This window comes from Osmerus eperlanus, chromosome 11 (assembly GCF_963692335.1).
Source record: "Osmerus eperlanus chromosome 11, fOsmEpe2.1, whole genome shotgun sequence".
Taxonomy (NCBI): domain Eukaryota; kingdom Metazoa; phylum Chordata; class Actinopteri; order Osmeriformes; family Osmeridae; genus Osmerus; species Osmerus eperlanus.
The window spans coordinates 9,211,009-9,236,426 of record NC_085028.1 but is presented as its reverse complement, the minus strand read 5'-3'; the positions used below and the strand labels follow the sequence as shown (position 1 = coordinate 9,236,426).

Below are 25,418 nucleotides of genomic sequence, written 5' to 3'. Positions count from 1 at the left end.
CACTACATTGCCAGCAGAGGCTAACACCTTTTCAACTTTAACAATCCAGTTAAAATGTTGGTTTGAGGCTGGCTTGATTATGTTCCATTCAAACTCAATTCAAAAGAGCTTACTGTCACCAGCCATTGATAATCTAAGTCTGGCCAGGAATCATTCACCACCTTCAAGTTTTCACTTTCAATTTAGCTAAATCAGCTGACATGACAACACACATAGGGCTCAGTGTCTGGGAGGTACTTCAGGGAAAGGTTAAAGAAATTAAAACACTTCACATCATGCACACACATACACAACTCTCCTGGCCAAAGGCTGCTTTTTAAGGCATGGACTGGTTTTAATTTCCCAAATAACATTGGGGGAGTTTAAAAGCCCCAAAGAAACTGCCCGGTGTCTGATTGAAGAGACAGGAAATCTCAAGATCCTCCCAGTTCCAGAACTGAGGGCTTAATCACTAAACCTGGAGACCAGGCAGCAATGCATGATGGGACACCATTGTAACATCAAAACCCAATAAATGTCTCTACCCAAACTGAAACACTAGACATCTGAAATAGACTCACCCTAGAAACTGCCTCCATTACTTCATAGAGCAAACTAATAGCAATTTATCAATCTACACAGACAACACGCTTGAACATTCAAATATTTCAACTTTTTTCAGTCAGGTATGGATAGTTGCCAGAGTGGCAGCATGTTGCCTCAAGCAGTTTTGAGTTAGTTGGTAGCTCCTGATTTAATCTAAGTGCAAACACATTTTCAGCTTTGTATAGTGTATGATGTACTGTACATTTAACGACAACACAAAGCTTAGGTATTAGTGTCGTTAAAGAAGAACCAAAAAACAAACAAAAAAACTTAACGAGAAGTAAATTTCTCATATGTGCCAACAGCATAATTTGACATTGAAATTGTACAGGTCATATTAATGCTAATAAAAAAAGCTATATATTAGTCTCTCTGCTTTACCCACAATGTTCCATAATCACTAAACAGGGAGCCTATGTCATGAGAAACTGTTTGTATGTATGTGTGATCAGAGGATTTGTAGAGGAAAGTGAGAAGCCCAGTTCTTCTCCTTTTGAGGTTGACTGCATGTGCATGTGTGTGTTTCACAGTCTCTTCTTAATGAGCTTCTCCAGCCTGCGGATGCGGGAGGACTCCTGCTCAGGGGTAGGGGCGCTGAAGGAAAGAGAGGGACCCCCATCAGCTCCAGATGGAGGGGTTGGCAGCCTCTGTCTGAACAGCTCCAGCATGCTGCTCTGCTCACTGCGTTTCAGACCCTGCATGAAACACAACAAAAGGAAGACATTGGGAAATGCAGTACAGAACTGTCTCACCACAAACAATAATGTACTATAATCTGCCCTTGTACATCTATCCATTATTCATTTTGCCTGTCCTCCAAAAAACTAAGTGTTAGAGAAATGATGCGATGAACAAGAGGAGAGGGGGGTGAAAACTGTAACAAACAGGAAGCAACAAGATGCAAGAAAATCATTTCACAACACCATAAAAAAGCCACTGGACAGCAAGACAACAAGGCTGAATGAGCAGGAAGAGGATGAACAAGTGAAAGGCAGTGTCTTTGGCAAAAAAAGGGGAACTGAACCAACCTTCATGTCCAGAATTTTCTGGAAGGTCTCAGGGTTGCCGTCAGCCAACAGCTTGATGTAGTTATCCACAAACACCACTGGGGGTTCATGTGGCGCCATTACCACCTGGACAGATGGGGTGGGGGTGGGGGGGGGGACACGACACACGACACAACATCAATATGACTGATACATTCACACATCTTCATAATCCCATTTAACATGAGCTTTAACATGAGCACCTTTCACGGGACAACCGACAAGATCTTTAAGTGATTCCACATGGGCACATGGTACTGTACCATACAGCAAACTGAGATTGGGGGATGGGGCGGAGTACATAAGACAGTATGCAAGTGGTTGAAGCTGAAAACAATGAGCCCACACGGCAGTGCTATATTTAGGGCCGCCCCCTCCTTTCTCGTCTTTTTACAGACCAATTATTCCATGCATGAGCGGACGTGAATTAGCCTTCCTAATGGTCACGGTAATTATCTTCTGAGGTATAATGAGAGATTTTTGGCAAAATGGGTATTAGTAGAGAGACGAGAAAAAGGTTAACTTTAAGGGCTTTAGCCAAGTCTGTGTACCAGACTCTCTTTTTTTCATTCTTAAGGGTAGTGAGATTAAAAAAAATAAAAACATTGATCAGATAGTGCTGAGCGTTCTTAGTGTTTTTAGCCGCTACAGACGAACACATGGTTGACAGATACTGATGGAGAAAAATAAAACGAAAAGGTAGTTGGAATTGCACCCTTCCCTTCTCCTTCCATCCACTCCCCAAAACATTTCACCCTAGCCCAATACCAACATCCAACCTAGCCCAGCTCCTGTTCCAAAGTTTCCCTGGAGAAAGATAGAGACAGAGTAGGACGCAGCTGTAGGGACAGAAAGTGTGTGTTATAGAAGAAGACAGAGATAGAGTGAACGAGAGGGCCATAGAGCGAGAGAGTGAGAGGGACATTCAAAGCTGTGGATTGTCTGGAATTCTCTGGCTTCCTTCCCCTGTGGACTGAGTGATTTACTAAGCAACTGTCCTGGAGCAGGGCCAAGGGAAAGCCTTGAGGGACCTTGTTGTAGTTAGCTCGCCCCGTAAAAAAAGAGAGAGAAGAAAGGGGGGAGGAAAGAAGAGGAAAAAACATTCAGGCTGAAGGGAGATGGTGGTGTGTGTAGAGGAGGAGGGGGGTAGCCTTTCCACTCCCACCCCTGAAAAGAGCATTGGTGGTAGGGAGAGGGCTGGGGTGGGGTGGTGTGGGCTGGAAGTGTGGAAAACAGCCACGTCTCACGGGCCTCATGCTGGCCAAAGCTGCCTCAGAGAGACAGAAACAAATCTACATAGATTCTAGGACAAGGGCTCTGTATGATCTGACAAAAGGCTGGGTGATGTAGAGAAAATCCCTCCAAATATCATTAGGAATTTATCATGATCTAGTACAATACTTCAAAGCAACTCAAATTCAGATCTCACCAACTCTCTTTAAAAACCTGGCTGAAAGAACATACTGTATCCAAAACTCACAATCATTCTGTAACCTGTATCAAAGTTCACCTAAACTTTGCACCTGTGAATATTATTGTGTATGCTACTGTTCTGAGTTTCGCGAATAGGGTTGAAGAGGGAAATCATGCTTTTTTCTACGTGTTTCTGTTTTAGTGCCTGTACGTCAATGTGGGATCAATTACTTGTGTGTGTGTGTTGGCGGGGGGGCGGGGGTTACCTATAGGTACCAGTCAGACAGAAACATTGGACAGATTAGGGCAAGCCTCTCTGCACTTGTACGGCTTTTTACAACTTCAAGGCTGGGTCTTAGGGCTACAGTGAGCGGACCAGGGGGAATGTATGTAAACACATTCAAGGCATTCCCCCCAAGGACTAAAGGCTTTGTGGTCCACATGTGGAGCCATCCATACACGTCCAGGGTGTTGGCAGCCTGGAGGTGATGACATGGAGAGAGTCGGCTAAACAATGCATGAGGCGGTTTCAAAGCAGCGATGTGGCGTATTACAAGCACGTAAAGGAAGATGTTGCACAAGGTTATGTGGTGTAAGAAATTCGGTGATAACTTTCATAACTTGCTGTAAGGAACTAGAAATGTCTGAGCCTTTTTTTTTTAAACGTCACAGCATTTACATTTTAGTTTTTGTTCGAATATGGCTTACTCTTACGCTTACTGTATCTGAGACTTAAACCGTCAGAGTATTTACACACACAAGAAGTGTTGAGAGTTAAATAAAAGTCAGAGTGATATTTAGTTTTGCTTGCTAAATGCCTGCCAGAGAGACACACAGGGACAGCAGAAAAGAGCTGTATTCTACTCCTGATGACAGAGACTGTAGGATGTTGTGTATTTTAGAGCAGGTCCCAGTCTGGCCGTTAGGCAGATCAATGATGCATTCCTGCCCGAGGACAACAGGAAACACTCCCCCAACCGAGTGCAGATGAGATAGGAGTGAGATAGGATGGGCGGGGTTTAAAAGGTATCCTATAAGGCAAGGGGGTCCAGACAAAAGATAGGTCTGTTTCCCCTGAATCTAGCATTGCCAAAAGCTAGTTGTGCGTGTTGTGTAGTGTGGGGTGTATATGTGTGTGTTTGTGTAAATCCTGCCTTCCTCTGTCTCACTCATGAAATCAGAGGGAGCACAGCTTGGCTCATATTCCCATACCTAACATGAGGTGGGCCAGTTTATAGGTACACGGTCATAAAAATGTTTTCCTGAGTAGAAGCTGAAGACACAATTAAAAGGTTACTCAAGCTAGGCAGACTAAAATTAAATTCAAATTGATAATCTGCTCACTTGAGTCAGACACATTTTAGAGAATGTCTCTGTGGTCAAACCACAAATTATTTAGTAAACCTATTGTTTGCTAGTATCGTACAAATCAGTGGAAAGTGAAAGTACTTATGATAATGTTAAACTAATCCCATTTTAGCCTGTTTAATGGTTCAGGTTACTGACTTTATAGTTATGATAAACATATGTGAAATTTAGGATAGGATGTTGGTGTTTGGATTAGTTTTTTAGGTTAATGGATGTGGTAAAAGTTTAACAGCTACACAAGTTGTGTATAATGTGGCATCAAGGATAAGTTTCCGTCAAATTAAGTAGCTAAGGTTAAGTCTAGGATCCATGTTTAAGCATTTGCTGCGATTGAGTGAAGACATAAAACATATTATATCAGGATGTTTCATTTGTGTGTGCTAAAGGTTGTGAGGACACACATTGCTCCACACTGGTGCGTGGAGGAGAGATTGTCAGCAGGTTGTGTCAGCGTTGCTGCTCTGACCTTGAGGATCATCTCGGCACGGGTCATGCCCTTCACCACGATCTTGGTGTAGCTGGCGGGGGCTTTGCGGAGCACCTGTGAGCCGATGGATGGCAGGTCCAACAGAACCGTCTTCAGAGAGTGGGTGTCTAAGAGGAGCTGCAGGAAGTCCGAGGAAAGGCACAATAATGCATTTGAATTTTTCAAAAATGTAATCACTACTCCACATATATTTATAAGACACAACTATGCCAATTAATACTACTTCATTTGAGATGTTTTTGTACTTGTTTTTGACAGTTAACATACCTGTTCCGCCCCCACCATGCTTATAGGCTTGCACCTGAACAGGTGGTTGATGAATTTGGGGATGAATGAACTAAAAGAGAGATAAAATTTGTACTTACTGACTTAAAAGACTTACTAGTTCATAGAACACCACTTATGACTAAGCTGAAGTGTTCACTCACTTGGTGAACTTGATGCAGAACTGGGTGAAGTATTTCCGCGTTGAGGCCAGGTTGTCCCTAACAATGGGCACGTTCTGCTTGATGTGCATGATGACCGAGGTCACGTAAGGGCTCTGGTCGCCCACGTGCTCCACGCTCTGCCACGGCATCTGGGAGGGGAGAGGATGTTGGGTATAAAGAAGAAAAAAAGAATGAGCATAGTGAGCGATAGTGAGGTTGAAGGTGATGACCAGCGTGATGGAACAGAAAAAAAGGTTGTCAGAAAAAGAACAAGAGGTAAGGAAGAAAGAGAGGTTTACGGTGATGAGCAGCAGATGTGGAATTAGCTAGGTCTGAAGTGAACAATATTCTAAAGTTTGTTAGTGAGTCAGCACACTGACTTGCTGACTGAAACAGGAGGTTCCTATCTGGGACCCACCTTGCTCATGGCGGTGAGAGCAGGGTCACACGCTGCATCCAGGTCCTGGACCAGCAGCTGGATACTGTTGGAGATCACACTGGAAGACAAAGAAAATACCATTGGAAATATAGATTAAGTACACTTAATTGCTGGAAAAGTTATTTGTGTGTGTGTGGTACATACGTGCTGAAGGTATCCATCTCTCCAGTCAGGTTGATTCTCTCCACCAGGGTCTTATCCACTTTCTCTTTGAGCTTCTCCTCCAACTTACACACACGCACGCACGCGCACACACACACGCTCACATACTTTAACTTTACAATTCCATCTTTAGTTACAAGGAAGCATGTTTATTTACGTAAATCAATTTTTTTCTCCAAAACCAGACCTATTGGTAAATCTATTCCAGTATTCAAGTGTAGCAATCAAATGATTGTCAAAGCAAGTTACACAACAGGATATAACACAGCATGTGTTTGGAGCTTTGAATCAAGATCAACCGTTTCCTGATTCAGGGTGAGCAACTGTTTATTCATGAAGATATGAGGGTTTGATATGAATGAGTATGTATTATGCATCTGTTTATTTGCGTGTGTGCTGAGACCTGTTGCGTGGTTGCCAGGCAGTACTCAGCAGTGCTGAGGATGCTGCAGATGAGACACAGCTCCTCCACAGTGAACTTGGCGGCTTCTGAGCCCTCCTTCTCCTTCAGCAGGCTGCTGATGGTCAGCCCCACACTGCTACTGTTAGTCCTGTGGTGGAAAGCGGAGAGAGAAAGGTGGGGGGGTGGGAGAGCATGTCAGAGAAAGGGGAAAAAGCACTGGTTCGAAACCAAAGCAGTTTCAAGACAGTTCTGATGACAGGAGGAAAACAACAAAATGGAAAATTATTTTAGATATTATCGAGAAGCAACCACAGACCAACAGGAGGGCAAGGTTGCCACAGCAACATGGCCAAAAAAAACGATGCCCCTCTATTTAATAAATCACAACAGCCGAGACTTTTGGGAAAACCGCAACATCTAAACCCAGAAGGGCCCCCTTTAAACCACCCCAAAAAACGACAGATATCATGCCACACAAGAGGAGTGCGGTCTGTCTGTGTGTGTGCGCCACAGTGAATAGAGGCTTTTAATGTGGCCAGTGAGTCAAAAAGCTGCTTTGGCTCATGGTGTATTAGGCAGCACCGCAGCGTAAACAACTCCAGAACCACATGACATGCTGAGCCCACAGATCAAACACTGCAACAACTGAAGACATTAACTATCAAACTCCCCCTTCAAAAAGACCAATCACGCTTCTGAGGGGATGAAGAAATTGAAAACTGACAGCCTCGTTCATCAAAATGACTTCTACTCTGTACTGCGTGTCATTTTCTAAGACTTAAGAATGTTTTAGACAGATACAGAACACGGAAAGAAAGCTTAGATTTTATTTATATTTTTTACATTGGTCCTTGGGTTCTGGTACTAGACATTTCTAAATGCGGGTCCATTCGTGGTAAATTATTGTTTTTAGCCTGAACGAGAGATCAGGATTTAGTACACTGTGGTCTTCCTAAACCAGGCCTAGTGAGACATGCAATACATCAAGGTTTTTGAATTGTGGTCCAAAACCTTTAGCTCAAAGTGAGGGGCAGTGTGGATTATCAGACCCGGTTGAATGCTCACTTGGGCAGGTTGCCGGAGAGGATCTTCCAGGCATATTCCCGGAGGTACTTCTGGAAGATGGTGGTGAGGGCGATCATGGGCTCCCCGGTGCTGAGCTGGGAACACTGCACCATGCACTTCTTGTAGTAGACAAAGAGGTCGGCACAGCTGGGCAGCACCGCCCCGCCCTCCTCTGTGCCCGCCTTGGGGGGGCCCTGCGCCCGGAAGTCTGACACGAAGCGGTCGATCAGCTCACCCAAATTCCTGAGGGTGGGGACAAACATACGCACGCACACACACAAATAGTGTCAACGATCATAAAAAAGGGAATTGATTGTCCCACACCCCCGCCAAAGGCATTCAAGAAGGACAATTTTCCAGCATCGTCCAGACATCTCCAGGTGCCAGGCCTCTTGTGAAGCCTGTCTGTGCTTTAATGCTTTAAAAGGCTCACATTTCCTGTCTCGCTTCCCCTGTCAGCACAATGTTCCTATGAAAGGATGCCAAGGAACAACACACTTTCTGATAACAATCAAACTATTCAGTCCTGTTCTAGTCCAATTAGGATGAAGGTCTGTTGAAAAGCCTGTCTAAAGCCTGTTGTAGTCTGGGCTGGTCCTGAAAGGAGGCCACTGCCGGAGACTAGGTCACGTTGCTCTACCCCGCCAGACTAATTCTCAACGCTCCACAGATCCAAGATCTAAGGGGGTCACAGGGAGAGAGCCCAAGCCCAGAATGGTGCTCTGTTTCTGGGAAGACACCACTGTCTGAGACAGAGACGGTTAGAACAAATGATGGAAAGGTGAGAGGAGAAAGGAAAAAGGGGAAAAAGTGACAAAGGAAGTGGAAAGTAACAGACTAGGAGGTAAACGAGTAGACGAGGACAAGCTCGGAAAGTGTGAGGGTGCGAGTCTGTGTGAGAGAAAGAGAGATCTGCTGTGACGGCATTGTTCGATCCCCTCTCTCAGCGTCTGTGGTCATGCAGCTAATGGGAAACATTTCTGCCACAGTAGAGAGAGACAGAGGGAGACAGAAACAAGACAGATAAAGGGAGGAAGTTTGATGAAAAGGCGATTACATAAAAGTATTGGATGTTTGTGCCAACTTCCCACATGTTGACACACCCACTTTGGGGTCTACATGCCACCACGTGACTTGACTAGCACGAGTGTGTGGGCTTGTGACTTACTTATCTTGAGATTCTATGTAGACGTAGAGATGAGGTTCGAAGCACTTCGACACGATGCCATGGAAAGGGTTCTCCGGTGCTTTGGGCTTCTTTGGCTAGAGCGAGAACAAGAGGCATCACATGTGGGGCTGTGACTGTCTACTCATTGACACAAAATGAAAGGGTTACCTTCATCAACACAGTCAAAGGGGCATTTAAAAGAGATTCATTTTCCCCTCACATAAGCCTGTGATTAAGGGACAGCAAATGACCATATGGAGCTGTGTTCCAAAGGTAAAGGGTCTCACCCTGTCCAGATCGTCCTCCTTCTCCAAGCCCCCATCCTCTCCCGCCTCGTCCTCCAGGAAGGGGTTGGTTGACTCCAGAGGGGTCTCCGGCTTCTTCTGCTGAAGAAACACGCACGTGCCCACAAACACACTAAATTGGGTAATCTTCTCTGGCTTGCTTGCATTCTTGCCATGTCAGACCACTCTATATCAATGATGAACTCAAGGAGAGCAGGAAACCAGCACAGAGTGTGAACCAGGGAGTCGACCAGCCTCTTAAGCCCAAGTAAAGCTCTTTGGGTCCCAGACTGATAGATGAGAAGAAACCCAGGACAGCGTGACCTCTGGACCGAACCAAACAGTCAAGCTAAGAGCGTGTGTGTGTGTGTGTGTGTGTGTCTTACCCCAGGTCCGTCCGTCAGTGTACAGCCGGGGAAGCGTTTGGCTAGCAGGCCCTCAAAGTTTGTTGTCCTCTGGATGGCAAACAAAAGCAGCTTGACCTCAATCTCCTTGGCCCGCGTTCGCATCACTTTGGCCAGCTCTATCCTGGACGACACACAAGCAGAGGCACAGAATCATCACAATGTCATCTGTAATGTGTTAATACAAGGTCACTGCTCATTTGGGCTAATGAGGACCAAACTGAAATTTGGCCGTGGCGGTTTGGTTGAGTCGGCAAGTTAAAGCTTTAGATCATCACTCCCTCCCACAATTCTGTGCGTGTGTCTGTCAGTTGTGTCAGGCTTTGTTGAGGTACTTGTGTGTGTGTGTATCTGTTGTTCTGAGCTAGTGAGGACAAGTGTAGGCTTGTGTGTGTGTGTGTGTACCTTGTGATGTGGCAGAACTCTACAGCGATGCGCTCCGTCATATACCACTCCTCTGGGAACATACGTCCGTACTTGTCCTCGTAGTCCACCAGCTGACGCTTGATCCAGGCGTAGCGCCGGTCAATCTTATCCAGCCATGCCACCTGACGGAGAGACAGGGAGAGGGGAGGGAGAGAAGGGAAAGGAAACATTGAGTAAGACGGGGTAGAGAGAGAGGAGGAGGACAAGAAAAGTATACACTATTGACGACATCTTTTTTTTTTTTTTTACAGTTTTGTCCTCCATAACAAAGATGGCTGTGGAGTTCTCTTCTGGTCAGCACTCACGTCCTGGTTCTCCTGGAACAGCACCAGATACTCAGAGAGGTGCTGTCTGATGAACTTCTTGATGATCTCCTGTTTAATTCGAGGGTCCAGGACGTTGGCCACCAAGCAGGCATCCCTGAGGACATTACTGGGCCCCCCCGTCCTCTGTGGGAAGACAGACAACACACACACACAGGTTAACACACACACACAGTGCTGGATTGACATTTGCACAATGACTTGACATAATGTATGCCATGTGCTCTCACTAACACACAATGAAACGGTAAGGTGTTGACAGCTGAATAACAAACGAAACAAAAGACGAACAAAGAAAACATTTCACAAGCGGATCATGACGTGGGTGTGTTACCTTGGACCCCTGAACGGGGAAGGCCTCTTCAAAATCTGCCAGGATCTGAGTCCCCAGTTCACTCTGGGCCGCCTTCACTCTGAGGAAGACAATGGAATGTTCATCAATTGTTGAGAAAACGCAATCTAAAAATGCACAAAATAAACAGTAAAAATTCAGAAAATGTCACAGTGGACAATTTGAAATTTGAACTGTGGACAAAAGGGCCCTGTCGTGGATAAAATGTGTAGGATGAATTCTTCTTTTACTGACATTGAAAAACACCCTGCCGAGGCCAAGGTGGGAACTGCAGTATTTGAGGTTTGCTAGACCCTTGTGTCATTATGGAAGGTAGACTATTCTGAGCCCAACCCCAGAACAACCAGAACCTTCCAGAACAAACAAATGAGGGTGGAGAGACACACAGACAGTCATGCCAGGGCATCTGCTGGTCTATCTACTCTCCTCGTTCCTTCCAATGTCCATCCCTCTCTATCTTTCTGTTTGTCTCTCCAGAACACTCCGTCTTTCCATACAGCTGTTACACCTATACAAAACATCATCGTCCACATAACATCAAAAGGATAGTTTGGGGCTTTGAATCAAAACATGGAGCCAGCCTGTATGGTATCGACCAGTGTCAACCATCATACAGTATTAGCTGTCACCGAGGAATACATTAGATGGCCAGCCCAAACGAGGTTTACAGATATGTAACAAGTGAGTGCGTGTGTTTGGACTCATCGTTCCAGTTAAACTACTTTTCTGTTTCACCAGAATCATCTACAAGATTGCTTTTTCCATCACTTGGAAAGCATTATGCACGCGTACACACACACACACAAAATCCCTAGATAAACACTAGGGAACAAATCATGAAACCACCCTCAATTTCCCTGACACGCCCTCCTCAACCCAGGTCTTTATCAAATAATCCAAGCAAAACAGATATCCACGCAAACACAGCTGTACGAAGAAGTTGAGACAGGGAGTGTGTGGGCTGAAACTGAGGCTTTGCTCTGTGGCCCACTATGGGGTCTGGCATAGTGCTTAACGTGCACACACACATGCACGCACGCACACACACAGAACCGTTTCTGTTGTAGAGAGAAATACAGAAAGGACAAAAGACCTACTCTCTCAATCACACATGCACAGGCAGAAACACACACCTTTACACACTTAACATCACACATCCACAGGCTACGAAAAACATGTACAAAGACAAACACACAAAATTCTCTTTATCTAACATGTGCACACACAAACACAATGCTGGAGGAGGAATGTACATTCTCAGGGCTCCCTCAGTGGAAAAATGCAGGGATAAAGAACCTCTATTCAGTGTTTCCTTCCTCTGTGTGGGTGTGTGTGTGTGGGAGGGGGTGTGCGGGTGTATTGTGTGTGTATGCACTGCCTCCACCATAATTATAAAAATAATCTGATCTTCAGAATATTTCTGACCTGGCTTGGCCAACACCCTCAATCAATCCAACAAATTTAACAGATGTCCAGTTAGCAACATTTGAATGGCACACAATAAGGTATACAAGTCAGAAATGTGTGTGTGTGCGCACTTTACCTCTCTGAGAGCTGTCTGATCTGTGGAATGCCCATGTATTTCTGGAAGTGTTCCAAAACATTGACCACTCCTTGTAGCAGGTTAGCAACCTCTCCATATTGCCTCTTCCTTGTCATAGCCCTGACGCACACAGTCAGAAATGAGTATCACACAAAATAACATTGTATGTGAACAGGAAATCATTTATCTTTGCAAAACTGTGGGGCCGTATCTAATCTTAATGACAAGGTAATCCAAGTATAGGTCTCGGCCAATGATTGGCTTTAGAGACAGGATACCCACTCTAAGGAGTCCACGCCCCCGGCTAGCATGTGTAAGTGGTTGAGGGTGGTGATGGAGGTGGTCAGGTGACGCTTAGCATGGTCCAGCTGCTTGATGTCCCTCGTTATCTCCTTCACCTGAGGTGGAGGAATTAGGAGGGGGGATGGATGAAAGGGGAATAAAAAAAACAGACAGACAGGGACAGAAAGCGAGAGAAAGAGACAGACAGTGAGAGAGACAGACAGTGAGAGAGAGAGACAGAGAGAGAGACAGAGAGAGAGACACACCCGTCGGTCTGAAGCTCAAACATACCCGCTGAGGGAGGGGTCCCCCACTCTATTGTTCCCCTCTCCCTCTTTACTGTACCCACCCAGCCCACTGGCCTTCCTGTAACCCCCTTCCACACACAAACACACATACACACACACCATATGGCAGGAGCATTACCTTAACTTAAAATAACACTCCCTACCTACAGGATATCTGAGTCCTCACATGGTTGTGTTGCAGAGGGTGCTAGCAAGACCGTTCAGTCATTTTGACTCAGCAGACAAGATAGTTACTCTGCTTCCCAAGCTGCTTCTCTTAGGAAGTTTGTTTGGAAGACTCCAACTTAGAAACCTTACCAGAACCAGAATCTCTACCTAACCTGATAGGAAACCTAAGTGTCAATGTGCCCCATGGTAGGGAGGTTACAGACAACAGCATTGGGTGGCTGGTTGGGCAGATTGTTTACTCACCATTTGCTCAGACTTCTCTGCCTTGTCCTTGATATCTTTGATTTTACCAAATAGCTGTTGTATGGCAACCTGGGCCTCCTCCAGTGCCTGGAAGGAAGGCAGAGAGCAGGAGGAGAGGCAGAGAGCAGGAGGAGAGGCAGAGAGCAGGAGGAGAGGCAGAGAGCAGGAGGAGAGGCAGAGAGCAGGAGGAGAGGCAGAGAGCAGGAGGAGAGGCAGAGAGCAGGAGGAGAGGCAGAGAGCAGGAGGAGAGGCAGAGAGCAGGAGGAGAGGCAGAGCAGTGATTTTGTTCTTATTGGTTTGAATTTCAGCATATTCTGCATATTTCTCAAATGAAGATGAGGATTAAAACACAGGCCTGTAACATTCCTGTTTTCATCCATTAAGGCTATTTCATAAAACAAATTAGGCAATTTTCAAATTGTATAAACAGTCTTTCTATGTGCCTCCGCTGGGAAATGGAAAACCAAACTGAATGGCGTGATAAAAAAAAGAAAACGGAAAGGTGCAAAAGAACGAAAACTGTCTCCCACAGTTTGTTCTCACATTCCACCCAGGAGGACCTATTCTAGCCGTGCCTCAGTCTGTGCCAGGGGAGGCTGAGAGTGGGCTTCAGCCTGAACAAACACAAAAACACTCAGGGATTGACAAACTAACTGGTGGTCGAAGAGCAGGCGAGTGACACTTTCATACTGCTGACATTCACACAACATCATGTTCCTGGAAGACAACTGACAATCATCACTGAAAATATCATCGCCTGAAAGATGGACCAGAACAGTAGTGTGAATACTTCTAACGGATCATAAAGACATGTAGCCTAGGTTTGGTATTGTGTCCTGTGTATCGCTTTATAGCAGTCAACCTCCACAGCTAGAACAGCAGGCGGGGCCATATTACGAACTTCAACGATGTCTTTTCAACATGTCAGGAGTGAAGTGTGGTGCTTTGCATTTTGTAGTATTGTTTAATTGCTATCTAATGTTTCCCTTTAGTGCCGGGCAGCTGGGCTTTGATGGTCTGAGCTGGGCTTTGCCGCTGCCATCTGATGCCAGTCGTAATTGGGGGAGAGGTTTTGGGACGGGCTTGAATACTGCTGCAGCGCGGAGACAACGTTGGCTCCCCTCTCGCTCTCCTTCACACACACACACACACATGGAATGCTAACAGCCGGCACCAGCTGCCCAAGGAATTTACCACTTTTACAAGCCTCTTCAGAGACACAAGTGGACAGCCCTGGCAAACACACACACACATCCCAATTCCTCAGTTAAAGATTAGCCTAGCGAACACACACTGTGTTGACAGCAGTGGATTCCTTTTTCCTCTCAGAAAGACTTGCATCTTAAGAGGCCTCACAAGGCGATTGGGTCATATACTACTCCTCAAGGTCAGAAGAAGACCTCTCTGGGAAAAAAGTGGACTAGTCAACTACCCAGTCAAAAAGAGCAGTCTTTTTTACTCTGTAACAACCACTGGCCAAATCCAGAGGTCAAGATGACTAAGAGAAGAGAAAGAGACAGGGCTTGGTGTTGTTGCTCTATTTTTCAGTGCATTGTTCCATGCAGCCCTCAAGGCTTATTAGGGAACTGAGACCACAGGCTTGGTAAACCCTCTCTACTGCTTTAAAGTCCTCACCCCCCAGAGTTAGCTGCATTGCATTTGAGTGGCTGACTTGGGGGAAGGGAAACCTTGGAACCATGTTTGTCAGAACCAGTTGAGGGTGTCTAGGATGAAGCAAAATGCCCAGCAGTCCTGCTCTGTCTGAATAAGATATGTGGGCTATCCTTTTCTAGCTTCATTGGTGGAATCACTTGATGGTAGGTGAACAAGTAGGCTAATCAAAGCTACGGCTTCAATTATACTGAGACCCTGCTGCTTACACTAACCCCTTTCCTCATTGACAGCAGTTTCATCAAAGGAGGGAGAAAGGAAGGATTCACTTTCCAAGCACTCACAGGGTCCCAATAGAAAAACACGCTGCTGAAAATTCCTTTTAGGACTAATTACCAGGTCCACTAAACTTCAAAACAACTTGGCCAAATTGCTAAGTTCACTAAACTACCTTCAAGAGTAATCACTAAGTCCCTCCAGGCTGAACCAACATTAGACCCCTGAAGATCCTGAATGAACTTGTACAGTTGGCTGACTCGGGCCTCTCTGCTAGCCCTCGTTTCCTGCATTTAGCCTGCTAGCGTCTGAGCATCCAGGAACAGAGGACACAACTGAGATGGCTATCTCTCTCAGTAGACACACAAAACAATACACACACTGCAGACATGAACACACACACCCCCCATCTCCTGTTCCCAGAGTCAGACAAGGGGGAGGATGAATGTCTCCCCAGCAGAAATAGAGCAGCGCTGCACATGTGGACTCTATTTGGGGAGTTTTGGAAGGACGTCTCGGGGACGGGGGTTCCATTAAGGGACCAAAATGTAAAAGCTGGGATGGCGCCCATGATGACAGCGTGGTTGTCTTTCTTCTGTCCGAAGGTGAAAGATCACATCTGGTCATGACACAAAATGGACAGTGCTGAGGGCAGTTCAAGGTGCTCCTCTGTATCCCTCATCCCTCTATGCCACATACTAATCACAGATGATGAGAATGATGACAAGCAATTGTCCAAAATGACACATTTGCTGGGCTATGTGGAATAACTTTTTATGAGTGTCTTACCAGAGATAACAATTTTGACCAAGCATTTCTATATTAAAAACAATATGTTTCACACGGCTGTGCTCTCCTACTTATATTGAAAGGACAAACACAATCAGCAGAGAAGCTGGACTGCAAACTGAGTAGAGCAGCCAAGGTGCAAGAAGGTGGGAGAAAGAGGGTGAAAATGGGAGGGAAAAGACATGTAGTTCATGACATGGGGGGGGGGGGGGCTATAAATTGCCCTCCCAGATTTTTTATTAAATATTTACACAGACTTCCTAAGGAAGTTACTATCTTAGTCTGTACAATAAGTAGATCCATATGCCAAATGTAACAATGAAACATCTATCCAAAACCAATCTGCATGAAGAACCAGATCCCGTCTGCCACACACACACACTGACCTAACAATGTTGGGACACCATATTGCCAAATGAGTACACCCAGCTGTGTGAGAATGTGTATGTGTATATGAGTGTACTGTGCAATTTGGCTGTAGCTGAACTACGTGAACCAGTATAATGCAAAGAAAATGACCTGGAATGACCGGCTGAGTGTAATTGATCGGAAATGTTTGGTTAGCTAATGAGCTTCTCTCCTTCTAATAACACTGACTGCCCACCCGACCCTCCTTCCCACCACCTCACTCTACATCTTCTAAGGTCACCTGATGCTTCTTATAGCAAAGCTTTCCTTCAAGGCTTGTAAGAATACCTTGTGGGCCTAAAAAAAATATTATGAATGCCTGCTAGATATTGATTGGTCTTTTAATGACGATAATCTACATCTATTTCGGAAAAACACACACAGTAAATTTCACTTGGCATTCAGCATTCTGCTCCCAGGGGACTGGGCATCTGAGGCAGACATCTCATCCCCACCCAGTCCAGCTGATAGCTGCCTCCCTACAGACTAAACACCCACTAGGCCAGACTTTTCCAACCCTCCTACACTTCCTCTCCTACTTGCTTTCCTTTCCAGCCCCTCTTCACCGATCCATCACATAACTTCTCTTTTCTTCATCTACACATAGGCCTGCTGTTGAAACCTTAATCAGGCCAGAGAAGTTGATTCAATGCTTTCCTTCCTTTCACCTAACTCTCTCCATCTCTCTCTCTCTCTCTCTCTCTCTCTCTCTCTCTCTCACTCTGTCCGTTCCTCCATCCATCCTTCTATCGTTCCGTAATAAGCACCTTTCCGTCTGCAGAAATGATTTTCCTTCTGTGTGACAGGAATGGCTGAGTGGGCCTCAGCGATGAGACCAGAAACCAAACTATGCAGTGTAGACCTCGTAGGTTGGCAGAAATCAGTAAGGAATGCTTAAGATGTTCCAGTGGTAGCCAAGTGGGACTAGACCAAGAGAACACACACACACACGCACCTAATCTCAGTGATTATTTCACTACACACACACCTTCAACATCAGGTGTCCCGTTCTCTTAAAACCACCATTCCCTGTCAGAGTTGAGTTCTGCATAAATCACAGATTTTTCCGACACGTTCCGGCAAAAACAGCGGGACACAAAACCACAGGTCAAAATGGAATCCCAACGTTATGGAGGGGAATCTTTCCCCCCTTTTTTCCGAATAGATGCCAATTTAGACAGTGGGGTTGGGTCTGACTCATCCAGTCCTTTTCCATACCATTTGTGTGGATGGAGAAAGAAAGGAGAGAACGCAGGGAAAGAATGAGAAGGGCAAGGACGTCTTGGTCAAGAGGAGGGATAGTCTCACCGGTAATGAGAAGAAGATGCCAAAGTAGAATGCTCTGGTTAGACAGACCCAGCTCATGTAATAAACTCACTGTGGTGATATGCGAGAGGGGGGCAGCATGTTTGTGTGAGTGTGTGTGCCGGTCTTTGAATGATTGCAAGCGAGGAGCTGGCAGGTATGCACCTGCGAGTGTGTGAGAGGCAGCAGTAATATGCCATAGACATCCTTCATCTCGCTGGTGGCTAAAAGCACCACATCCATCACTAGCAGGAGAGGCCCAGCTAACCCCAGTTACCACCCTCTGTGGGGCCTCATCCAATGAGGCCTGACTCTCAGTCAGTCGCTCACTGCTATTCATCTATCAAAGCCCCCTCTGTCCAAACCCAAGAGTGATACCAAGAACACACTCAGATAAAGAAAGACACAACTAACAAGCAAGCAACATGCTCAAAAACTGCAAGCAGCAGTCCCATATTGAAAAACCATCCTTACGTGTCTGCCATCTTGTCCCACATTGGTCTGGCCTCTCACCACAGTCCTAATGCTATCATCCAGACGCCTGAGAACATAGAATACACAGCAGACATAGACCTACTTTGTTAAACACCTCTGACAAATGTCACTAATCTGCCCTAAACACTTGGTCGTGATCAATATAGTATCTACTTACCGAATCTTCAGGCGGATCTTGTTCACCACATCGTCAATATTAGCGAGCGACTATGAAGGAACAAGAAATCATAAAATCAAAATGAATAACATTGCCATTTTGTGATAAAATATACCATATTGTATCTAAATAGTCACTCCCTCAACCGTTGAACTATGGTACCAAATTCCTTGTGCTAGACAGCATGGGCAGACAGCGTCCTCTAGTGGACATGTCTACGTTACAACAATTGATCTCCAAATACTACAAATTAGTCTTTCTTTACAAATACTTGTAAAGAAATTGAAAACAAAAACGAAATGCGTTTCAGAAATATTGCAAGAAAGTAATGACATGAATATGATGTTGTACCTGTTCAGTGGGGAACAATGTATTGATGTACTCCACAGCATTGAAATCTGCTCTGTCCAGTGGGTCTTGACTGGGAAACACCTTCAGACACAGCAGCAGGAAAATACTCCACAAAGTAAATAAGCAAACCAGTAGGAAGAACAGTATTATGTAGCCTATTAGGTAGTCAGACGCTGTGTGGAGAGTAGCAAGGCTAACGTTACTGTACTAAACTAGACTACTGTGTAGCGTGTTTACTGTCTGTAGCTAGCTAGCACTAGTCTATGTTGTCATCAAACAACTAAGCGCCCGTCACCGATTTCGGTGTCGACATACAACACTAAAGTAGCTAGCAAACTGATCTGCATTTTGGTTACACGTTGTCCGCTAGCAGCATAACAACTCAGATCACAGATTCCACTAGCTAGCCAGCTCGCTAACGCTGGCTGACTAACGCGTTAGACTGGACCAGCTATATCGACAATGACTTCAGCTACCTACACAACTAAGTGTCCCTTAAAGTGCATTAACATTGTTATTTACCTGTTCAATAGCCAATTGCACCTCTGGTGTGAGGTGCAAAATAGCATCCAAATCCTCAGCAAATTCCAATTCTTCCTCCTCCATCATTTTAGAAAAACCCTTACCCAACCTTTATGCCTTCAACTGAGGACCACTTCCTGGTTGACGGGCTTCTGGGATATCTATTGCCAATGCCGACGCCACGCACACTGTCACGTTACTAAACAAGACTGTCAAGTTTCTCAAAATATAAAGTGCATGATATGCCTCAACTACTGTTCTGGAGGACACACGCTGCACCTGGTTGGCGTGGTAAATGATCCTTTATAAAGTATTGAAATATTGTACCCATTTTAAATTCAAAAGCCACGTCACGAAATAACTTGATTTTGTACAGATTCAGGAGTGCAAATTAACCGTTTTGATTGCAATCAGCCATTGAAAAAATACAGTTTGATAATTTTACATAGCAAATTGTATCAGAGGGAAAAAATACACAGCGTATCTGAGAAACACCAAGGCTGGCGCTAGTACATTGATAATCTAGAAGGTTACATTTTTATCTATTTTAATAATACAACCTGAGCACCAAGATTCAAGTAGTTATTTAACTGAGTGCAATATGGCATTAACAGTACATATTAAAGTAGAAAGTTGAAATGCATGAAAGAAAGAAGAGTACAAAAGAGAAAATGGACGTATGACTTTAAAATACCCTTTGAGAAATACAATGTACCATACCACCATTTTTTAAGAACAACAGTATACTGTTAACAGCCAAGACTATTATTTTGAACATTTGTTTCTGCTGGAGGTGTGGATATGAATCCACATGTTTCAAACATTGACAGTGAAATAGCATTCTCTTCATGGAGGGTGGAACCATAGAGATAATATGGAGTAAACAAAAACGAATTTAGAGTAACCAAAAAGTAATATAAATGAAACAAGTTCACCTTTTGAAACAGAGTAATGACCATACATGTAGTCACCATCTAGCATCACTTAGTCAAGGCTAAATTGACATTTAGGTTAATCAAATAACACTTTTTTTCACTCAGTGTCTGCGGAAGACAACTGACTTCTAATTTCTTATGCCACAGGGCAGACAAAGCAGACAATCAAATAAAATGTCAGTTAACATGGTTACCATACCAGAAAGAAAACAACAGATCCCTACAACCTTTGGTTTTCACAAGATAATATTGGCAGAAGATATAAATACACTTAGGCACTGGTGAAAAAAGAAGGGTAGAGAAAGAGAGTGAAAACAGGAAGTTTCAGGACATCCTCTTGGTCATAAAGATTTGGAATTGATCCATGCTGGACATGTTACATTTGTAACCAACCCAAGTTGTCAGATCTGAAACAGACAACCATATTGTGTGAAAGTATATAACATTATTTGCCACAGGGCTAAGACATGTATTTAATGCACACTGTTAACATCCAGGTAAATGTTATATTTTCCTTCATTAAATTTATAATGTAATTGTGCTGAAACTCACTGAGCATGTGCCTTGGTGATGACCTGTCCGCAGGACATCATTTCTGCAATTCGAGCAACAGCTGGGTCAAAGGTCATGCTGGCTGCTGCCACCACCATGTCATCTCTGATAACCAAACACAATAAAAAGGTGAAGTATTCTTGGGATTGACCTAAATGTTTTGAGAACAAGAGGCATGGATGTACAGGGTGCAGTACATGTACCACACTGGGCAGATGGATGGACTTTCTCCTCAAAGAGGAACCACTTACTTGATATAGAACGCTAGGAACTTTCTATCCTCCACTTTTCCTTTGAATATGATTTCTGTGTATCCCTCCCCGTAACCTTGGTTTATGAGACAAGTTATACTTTAACTCGATTAAACAAATACGTGATTTAACTTCATACTGAATATATTTTGTTGCAGATGGTCACCTGCATAGCGAACACTCTTCCCAAGTAACATTGTCCAGAAGAATGGAACTGAGTCGATCATCGTCTGGTTCTGTAACATATTCAAGGCTGCTACTCTTCCTGGGGAGAACACAGAGGAGAAACCAAGTGTGGGTGCATGTTATTCCTGGAGATCCCATGTGTGTATGCTGACTTGATCCCAGTGTTTGACCAACAGGTTTAAGAACTGAAGTGCTTTAGGTGTTTACCGTGGGCATGTGCCAGCTGCCAGTGGCCGATGTTAACCCTCTGGTCTCCTCGTATAGTCAGAGGAAAGGCAGTTACATCCCCTGCTCCAAACACATCTGGAATGTTGGTTCTCATGAACTGAGTAGGAGAAGCAACGCATATGTATTGGATGGTCTTAGTTAAATTACTAACTATTGACATATTAGGTGTATACAATGTCATGATTCCCTTTTAGTGCTTTTAAATTACATACAGGCAGGTCCGACAATATATATACACTGTTCATTGCACTGGTCTGTTACCTTGTCAATGACGACAGCATTTCTGGAATTCACTTCCACCTGGCTACCTTTTAAGCACTCAGTGTTGGGGATGACCCCTTGGGGGAGATGAGGGCAACAATTCATATTCTGCATAGCACTGATTATTGTATTAACATTATATATATTGACTATATGAATTGAATATGTTTTAAGGTATCAAACCACTTGATTATAAGTTTAATACCAATTCCAGCCACAACAACATCAGCTTCCAGGACAGTTCCACTCTTCAGCACCACGTCTTTCACCTACATAAGAAAACGTTTTTCATGCATTCATGCATGAAAAACGCCTATGCCTAGTCAGTTGAAATGCCTATTCATGCATTTCAACTGACTAATATCCAACATAGAAAACGTCTACAGTTATCAATTAGAAAGAGATTTGCAAATAAGATCAATCTGAAATATTTGACTGTAAATCTACCTTGCCGTTCTCTCCTCTGATTTCTTCTATTTGGTCATTCATGTAGAACTTGACATTGCTTTCCTCCATCATCTTCAGTAGAAGACAAATACAATTCGGAGAGCAAGTTTTCACATTGCATGTAATATGACATTGACTCCTTTCAAGGCCCACAACAATAACAGTTACCCCATTAAAAGGTGCCAACATTTAAACATCAATCCAAGACCTGCATTGTCATTTTCCCAATCTCCGGGCCCAGGGACCTCTGAAAAGGGTATGCTGTGTTGCCAACCATGGCAACACTGGTAGCTTTGTCAGACAAGTAGGCTGCCACCTCCATACCTGTGAAGAAACAGAACAACCACCAAAAACATGATGAGAGTATTCAAAGACTGAAGAAATGAACAATATTCAAATTAATGATAATTGGAAGCTGTGCATTCATGTTTTCTTCAAGACAAATTTTTGATCAGAAGATCTAGTACTCAACCAATAAAGGAGGCTCCACTGATTACAGCTTTGTGGCCCACACAGGACTGGTGGATCTCCTTGGCGTCCTCATAGCTCTGCAGTACTTTTACACCATCCAGATGCGAACCTGTGCAGCTCAGTGGCCTTGCCCTACAGGTGGCAGAGCGGAGGATAAAAATGGCTGTATTCAAAAGTCCTAAACTTATATATGAATCCTTAATCATCATTGACTTGACAAGATCATCTTTAAACACAGACCTAAACAGAGGCCTGTAGATAATATGAAACTTCATCAGTGGTAGTTGTGACTAACCTGCATCCAGTTGATATGAGTAGCTTGTCATAATGTTGCAATGTGCCATCACTGAACTTCACTGTATTTTCCTCAGTGTTCACAAAAACTGCCTGAAACACACCCACACACACACTTCAGATGCTTTGCTTGACATAATCGGGTCCTAAAATAAAAATCACTGTAATCTACTTTCTGAAACACATTCAGATTATATTTATTCATGGAAGTGTACTCCTTCTAAACTTACCTCCTTTTGCGTCCAAAGTTCTATGTCATGCTGTTGGAAGAACTCAGTCTGACGAAGGAGAATGTCATTGCTCTCTAAATTCATGGCCTAAGAACATCAGGAGTCGAAAAGAATGGTGACATATAAATCACATGTAACACAAAAAGAGGTCTTTGATCAAATACTCAATAAACATCCTTTCTATCTAGTACTCAAGAAAATAAGGAAAGATAGGGCTACGCATAGCTTCACCAAATCAGCCATGTCTGATGTGAGATTTGAAGGGGCCCAGAATAGGGCCTGTTATGATAACCAGAACTTGCAGTACCTTGCTGATTTTAGGCTTATCGTATGGAGGCAGAGTGTCCTTGGTTGCCATTATGACTCTGCCTTCATAATGGTTTTGTCTCAGAGTCTCAGCACACACAAGAGAAGCAGGCCCTATGTAGACAGAACATAACTCAGAATGTGCATACAACCTAAATACATCATGATGGAAGATGGCGTCATTGTTGTCAGCAGCAACATGTCTTTGCGGAGGGGTTTGGTCACCTCTCTTGAATGAAGCCTCCAACTTTCCTGGTGTTTCAGGCCCAGTTCTTACCTCCTCCAATCAAAAGAGTGGTGTGGCTGACCCCTGGAACCCTGCCGTTCATCTCCCTCACCCTCTTGGTCAGCGACATAGACTGAACATGTAGAAATTGTATGTTTGACGAGAAGCAAAACATTTAAAACACATACATTTTGTATAATTATATTTAAAAACTAAGAAAACATTATACAGAAATTACCATTACAAATGAAAAATATATACCTTTTTGTTAATAGATACATAAACCATGCCATCTTCAACCTTGACCTGTCAAAATAAAAATATTTTACTAATACGAATTTCCTTTTAAAGCCAGCAAGATTACCCTGTACATTATAGACTAAACTGTGCTCCTGCACTATGAGAAGTCACAAAGGTCACCTTATAACTGGGCAAACAGTCCAGGCCTGGATAATCCTCGATATCCCCAGTCTTGACATTAAAGCAAGCTCCATGAAAGGGGCATCTTACTCTGTCCCCAATCAGTGCCCCTGTCAGATAGCATGAGATTCGCATTATTCACTACCAAGCACCATTTACACATACATTAACCACACCTCTCCTACATATGACAAATGATGACTACAATGACTTGCAGTTTTCACACATCGGACTGTAACTCGAGACTGTTTGACCTAATAACGGCAACTAAATATTTGCAAATATTTTGTTTTAAAACACTTTCCAATAAACAGATTTGAATACAACATATACCTTGTGTACAAGCAGTTGTAGTTTATGAATTCAATACAATGAACAATTATGACATCTTGGTGTGTGTACCAGTCGAGTTGTGTTGCTTACCTTTGACGAGAGGAGCACCGTAGTGAGAACACTTGGTCCCAACAGCACTGTACTGGCCCTGGGTTCGGACTAACAAAACCTTCTGGCCCTCCACCTCCACCTCCTTCATTCTATCAAATAAATAAGAAAGTAATAATTATGGGATCTAGTGCAACTTTATCATATTTGTACTGGATGATAATTTGAAAATACCGGTTTTGAAAGGTTATCTGCATGATGTCTTTCATTGGGAAAAATACTGAAAAAGACAAACGTGTAGGCTACAAGTAATCTTACTGTCCATCCTGTAGGTCTAACTCTTGGCACACAATCCCTGTGACGACATCCTCATCCAGGTCCTTACCTGAAGAATGACCCTGACGCAGACTCATATCTGTTTATAAAAAGACTCATTTAATCGACTGGTGAACGTTACAAATAAACTTGGACATAGGCTACGATCCTTTCTAAAGCGTCAACACAATGGGGATCACCACATTTGCAGATAGGTTACCCTACAAACACGGAATATGTATCTCCCACTTTAGACTAAATTGCACACATTACCTTAATGGAAATATACACATATTTTCTAATGTTTATTTATAATGTGTATATCGCATCTACATTATTCAACACAGGAAACATTTTATAAATCTTTATAAGTAATATAGCCTAGCCTAATTTGCATTGTGGCATAAAAGAAAACCTACCCGACAACGAAGAAGTCTTTGATAGAAATAATCGCTGTATGTATTTCTCTGTGAAAACGCTCGTCGCCGTATTTTTCAACCAAAGAAGAGTTCGCGTTTGCATGTTACATAGCCTCAATCAGTGAGGTTGAACTGAAATAAACGGTTCAGGCTGCTAATGTCGACTACCTTTGATTAGACAGGATCCACAGTCATTGCCCACTCTCATCATTGTGTGCACGCATATGTGTAACAGTGACTAAGCAGAAAAAGTGTACAGTAGTAGCAGAGTAGTGGCTGTAGCCAGCCTGTCAGGTTGGACAACACTCTTCCTCACTGAGGAGCTCAACGCTAGTGCCTCTGGGCTGACAGGGATCAATCGCCTATGGCAGCGAATTGTTTGTTAGGGATTTTGAGCACTTATCCAAACGATGTCAAACGCGACACCGCACGTCCTTGGGTCATGGAACGGACATATGGAAAATTACAACTTTACACCGTGCCGGGTTCTCGAGCTAATAGCAATCGTTGCCTTAAAATCCCACTATATAATTGTTTTGTAGTAGGCTAACATGCATTCTGTCACTAGAGGGTACTGTAGCGTCCTGATTGTAATCTGTCTGAGCCAGCAGCCTTTGAAATGAAATGTCCCCATGATGCAATAAGCAATATGTGGTTAATGTCTTTAGCCTGCTATATTGGCTGT

At 43.8% G+C, this 25,418-nt stretch overlaps 2 protein-coding genes across 3 annotated transcripts; both read right to left on the bottom strand.

Annotated features, from left to right (window-relative positions):
* Positions 1-298: 298 nt before the first annotated feature.
* Positions 299-18,968, bottom strand: vps53 (VPS53 subunit of GARP complex). 2 transcript variants are annotated; one of them, XM_062472308.1, is made up of 22 exons: positions 18,812-18,968; positions 18,290-18,370; positions 17,939-17,988; positions 17,761-17,827; positions 12,898-12,984; positions 12,179-12,294; positions 11,897-12,016; positions 10,336-10,414; positions 9,984-10,127; positions 9,658-9,800; positions 9,235-9,376; positions 8,852-8,950; positions 8,565-8,659; positions 7,397-7,639; positions 6,332-6,479; positions 5,911-5,993; positions 5,746-5,824; positions 5,328-5,476; positions 5,167-5,236; positions 4,879-5,016; positions 1,614-1,718; positions 299-1,280 (listed from the first exon to the last, which is right to left on the bottom strand). In XM_062472308.1, the coding sequence occupies exons 1-22, from the start codon at positions 18,896-18,898 to the stop codon at positions 1,110-1,112; spliced, it is 2,496 nt and encodes an 831-aa protein (XP_062328292.1). In that variant the 5' UTR covers positions 18,899-18,968; the 3' UTR covers positions 299-1,109. The 2 variants fall into 2 exon arrangements, with proteins under 2 accessions (XP_062328292.1, XP_062328293.1); XM_062472309.1 differs by having other exon boundaries at positions 8,852-8,947.
* A 188-nt stretch (positions 18,969-19,156) lies between these two features.
* aifm4 (apoptosis inducing factor mitochondria associated 4) lies at positions 19,157-25,248 on the bottom strand. Its single transcript, XM_062473649.1, has 19 exons — positions 24,734-25,248; positions 24,318-24,414; positions 24,042-24,151; positions 23,619-23,728; positions 23,460-23,504; positions 23,250-23,331; positions 22,974-23,086; positions 22,667-22,753; positions 22,438-22,529; positions 22,144-22,274; positions 21,880-21,995; positions 21,672-21,743; positions 21,430-21,493; positions 21,225-21,301; positions 20,943-21,060; positions 20,716-20,814; positions 20,550-20,625; positions 20,299-20,403; positions 19,157-20,153 (listed from the first exon to the last, which is right to left on the bottom strand). Exons 1-19 carry the CDS (start codon positions 24,834-24,836, stop codon positions 20,123-20,125), a joined length of 1,728 nt encoding a protein of 575 aa, XP_062329633.1. The 5' UTR covers positions 24,837-25,248; the 3' UTR covers positions 19,157-20,122.
* Positions 25,249-25,418: the final 170 nt, after the last annotated feature.

Coding starts and splice junctions, on each gene's coding strand:
- aifm4 (XM_062473649.1), bottom strand. CDS start 24,836: ATGCAAACGCGAACTCTTCTTTGGTTGAAAAATACGGCGACGAGCGTT. Junction 21,996..22,143: donor CAGTGGAGCCTCCTTTATTG/GTTGAGTACTAG, acceptor GTTTCTTCACAG/GTATGGAGGTGGCAGCCTAC. Junction 20,815..20,942: donor GCAGCTGGCACATGCCCACG/GTAAACACCTAA, acceptor TGTTCTCCCCAG/GAAGAGTAGCAGCCTTGAAT.
- vps53 (XM_062472308.1), bottom strand. CDS start 18,898: ATGATGGAGGAGGAAGAATTGGAATTTGCTGAGGATTTGGATGCTATT. Junction 17,828..17,938: donor AAGATCCGCCTGAAGATTCG/GTAAGTAGATAC, acceptor CTATGTTCTCAG/GCGTCTGGATGATAGCATTA. Junction 8,951..9,234: donor CACTGACGGACGGACCTGGG/GTAAGACACACA, acceptor GTGTTTCTTCAG/CAGAAGAAGCCGGAGACCCC.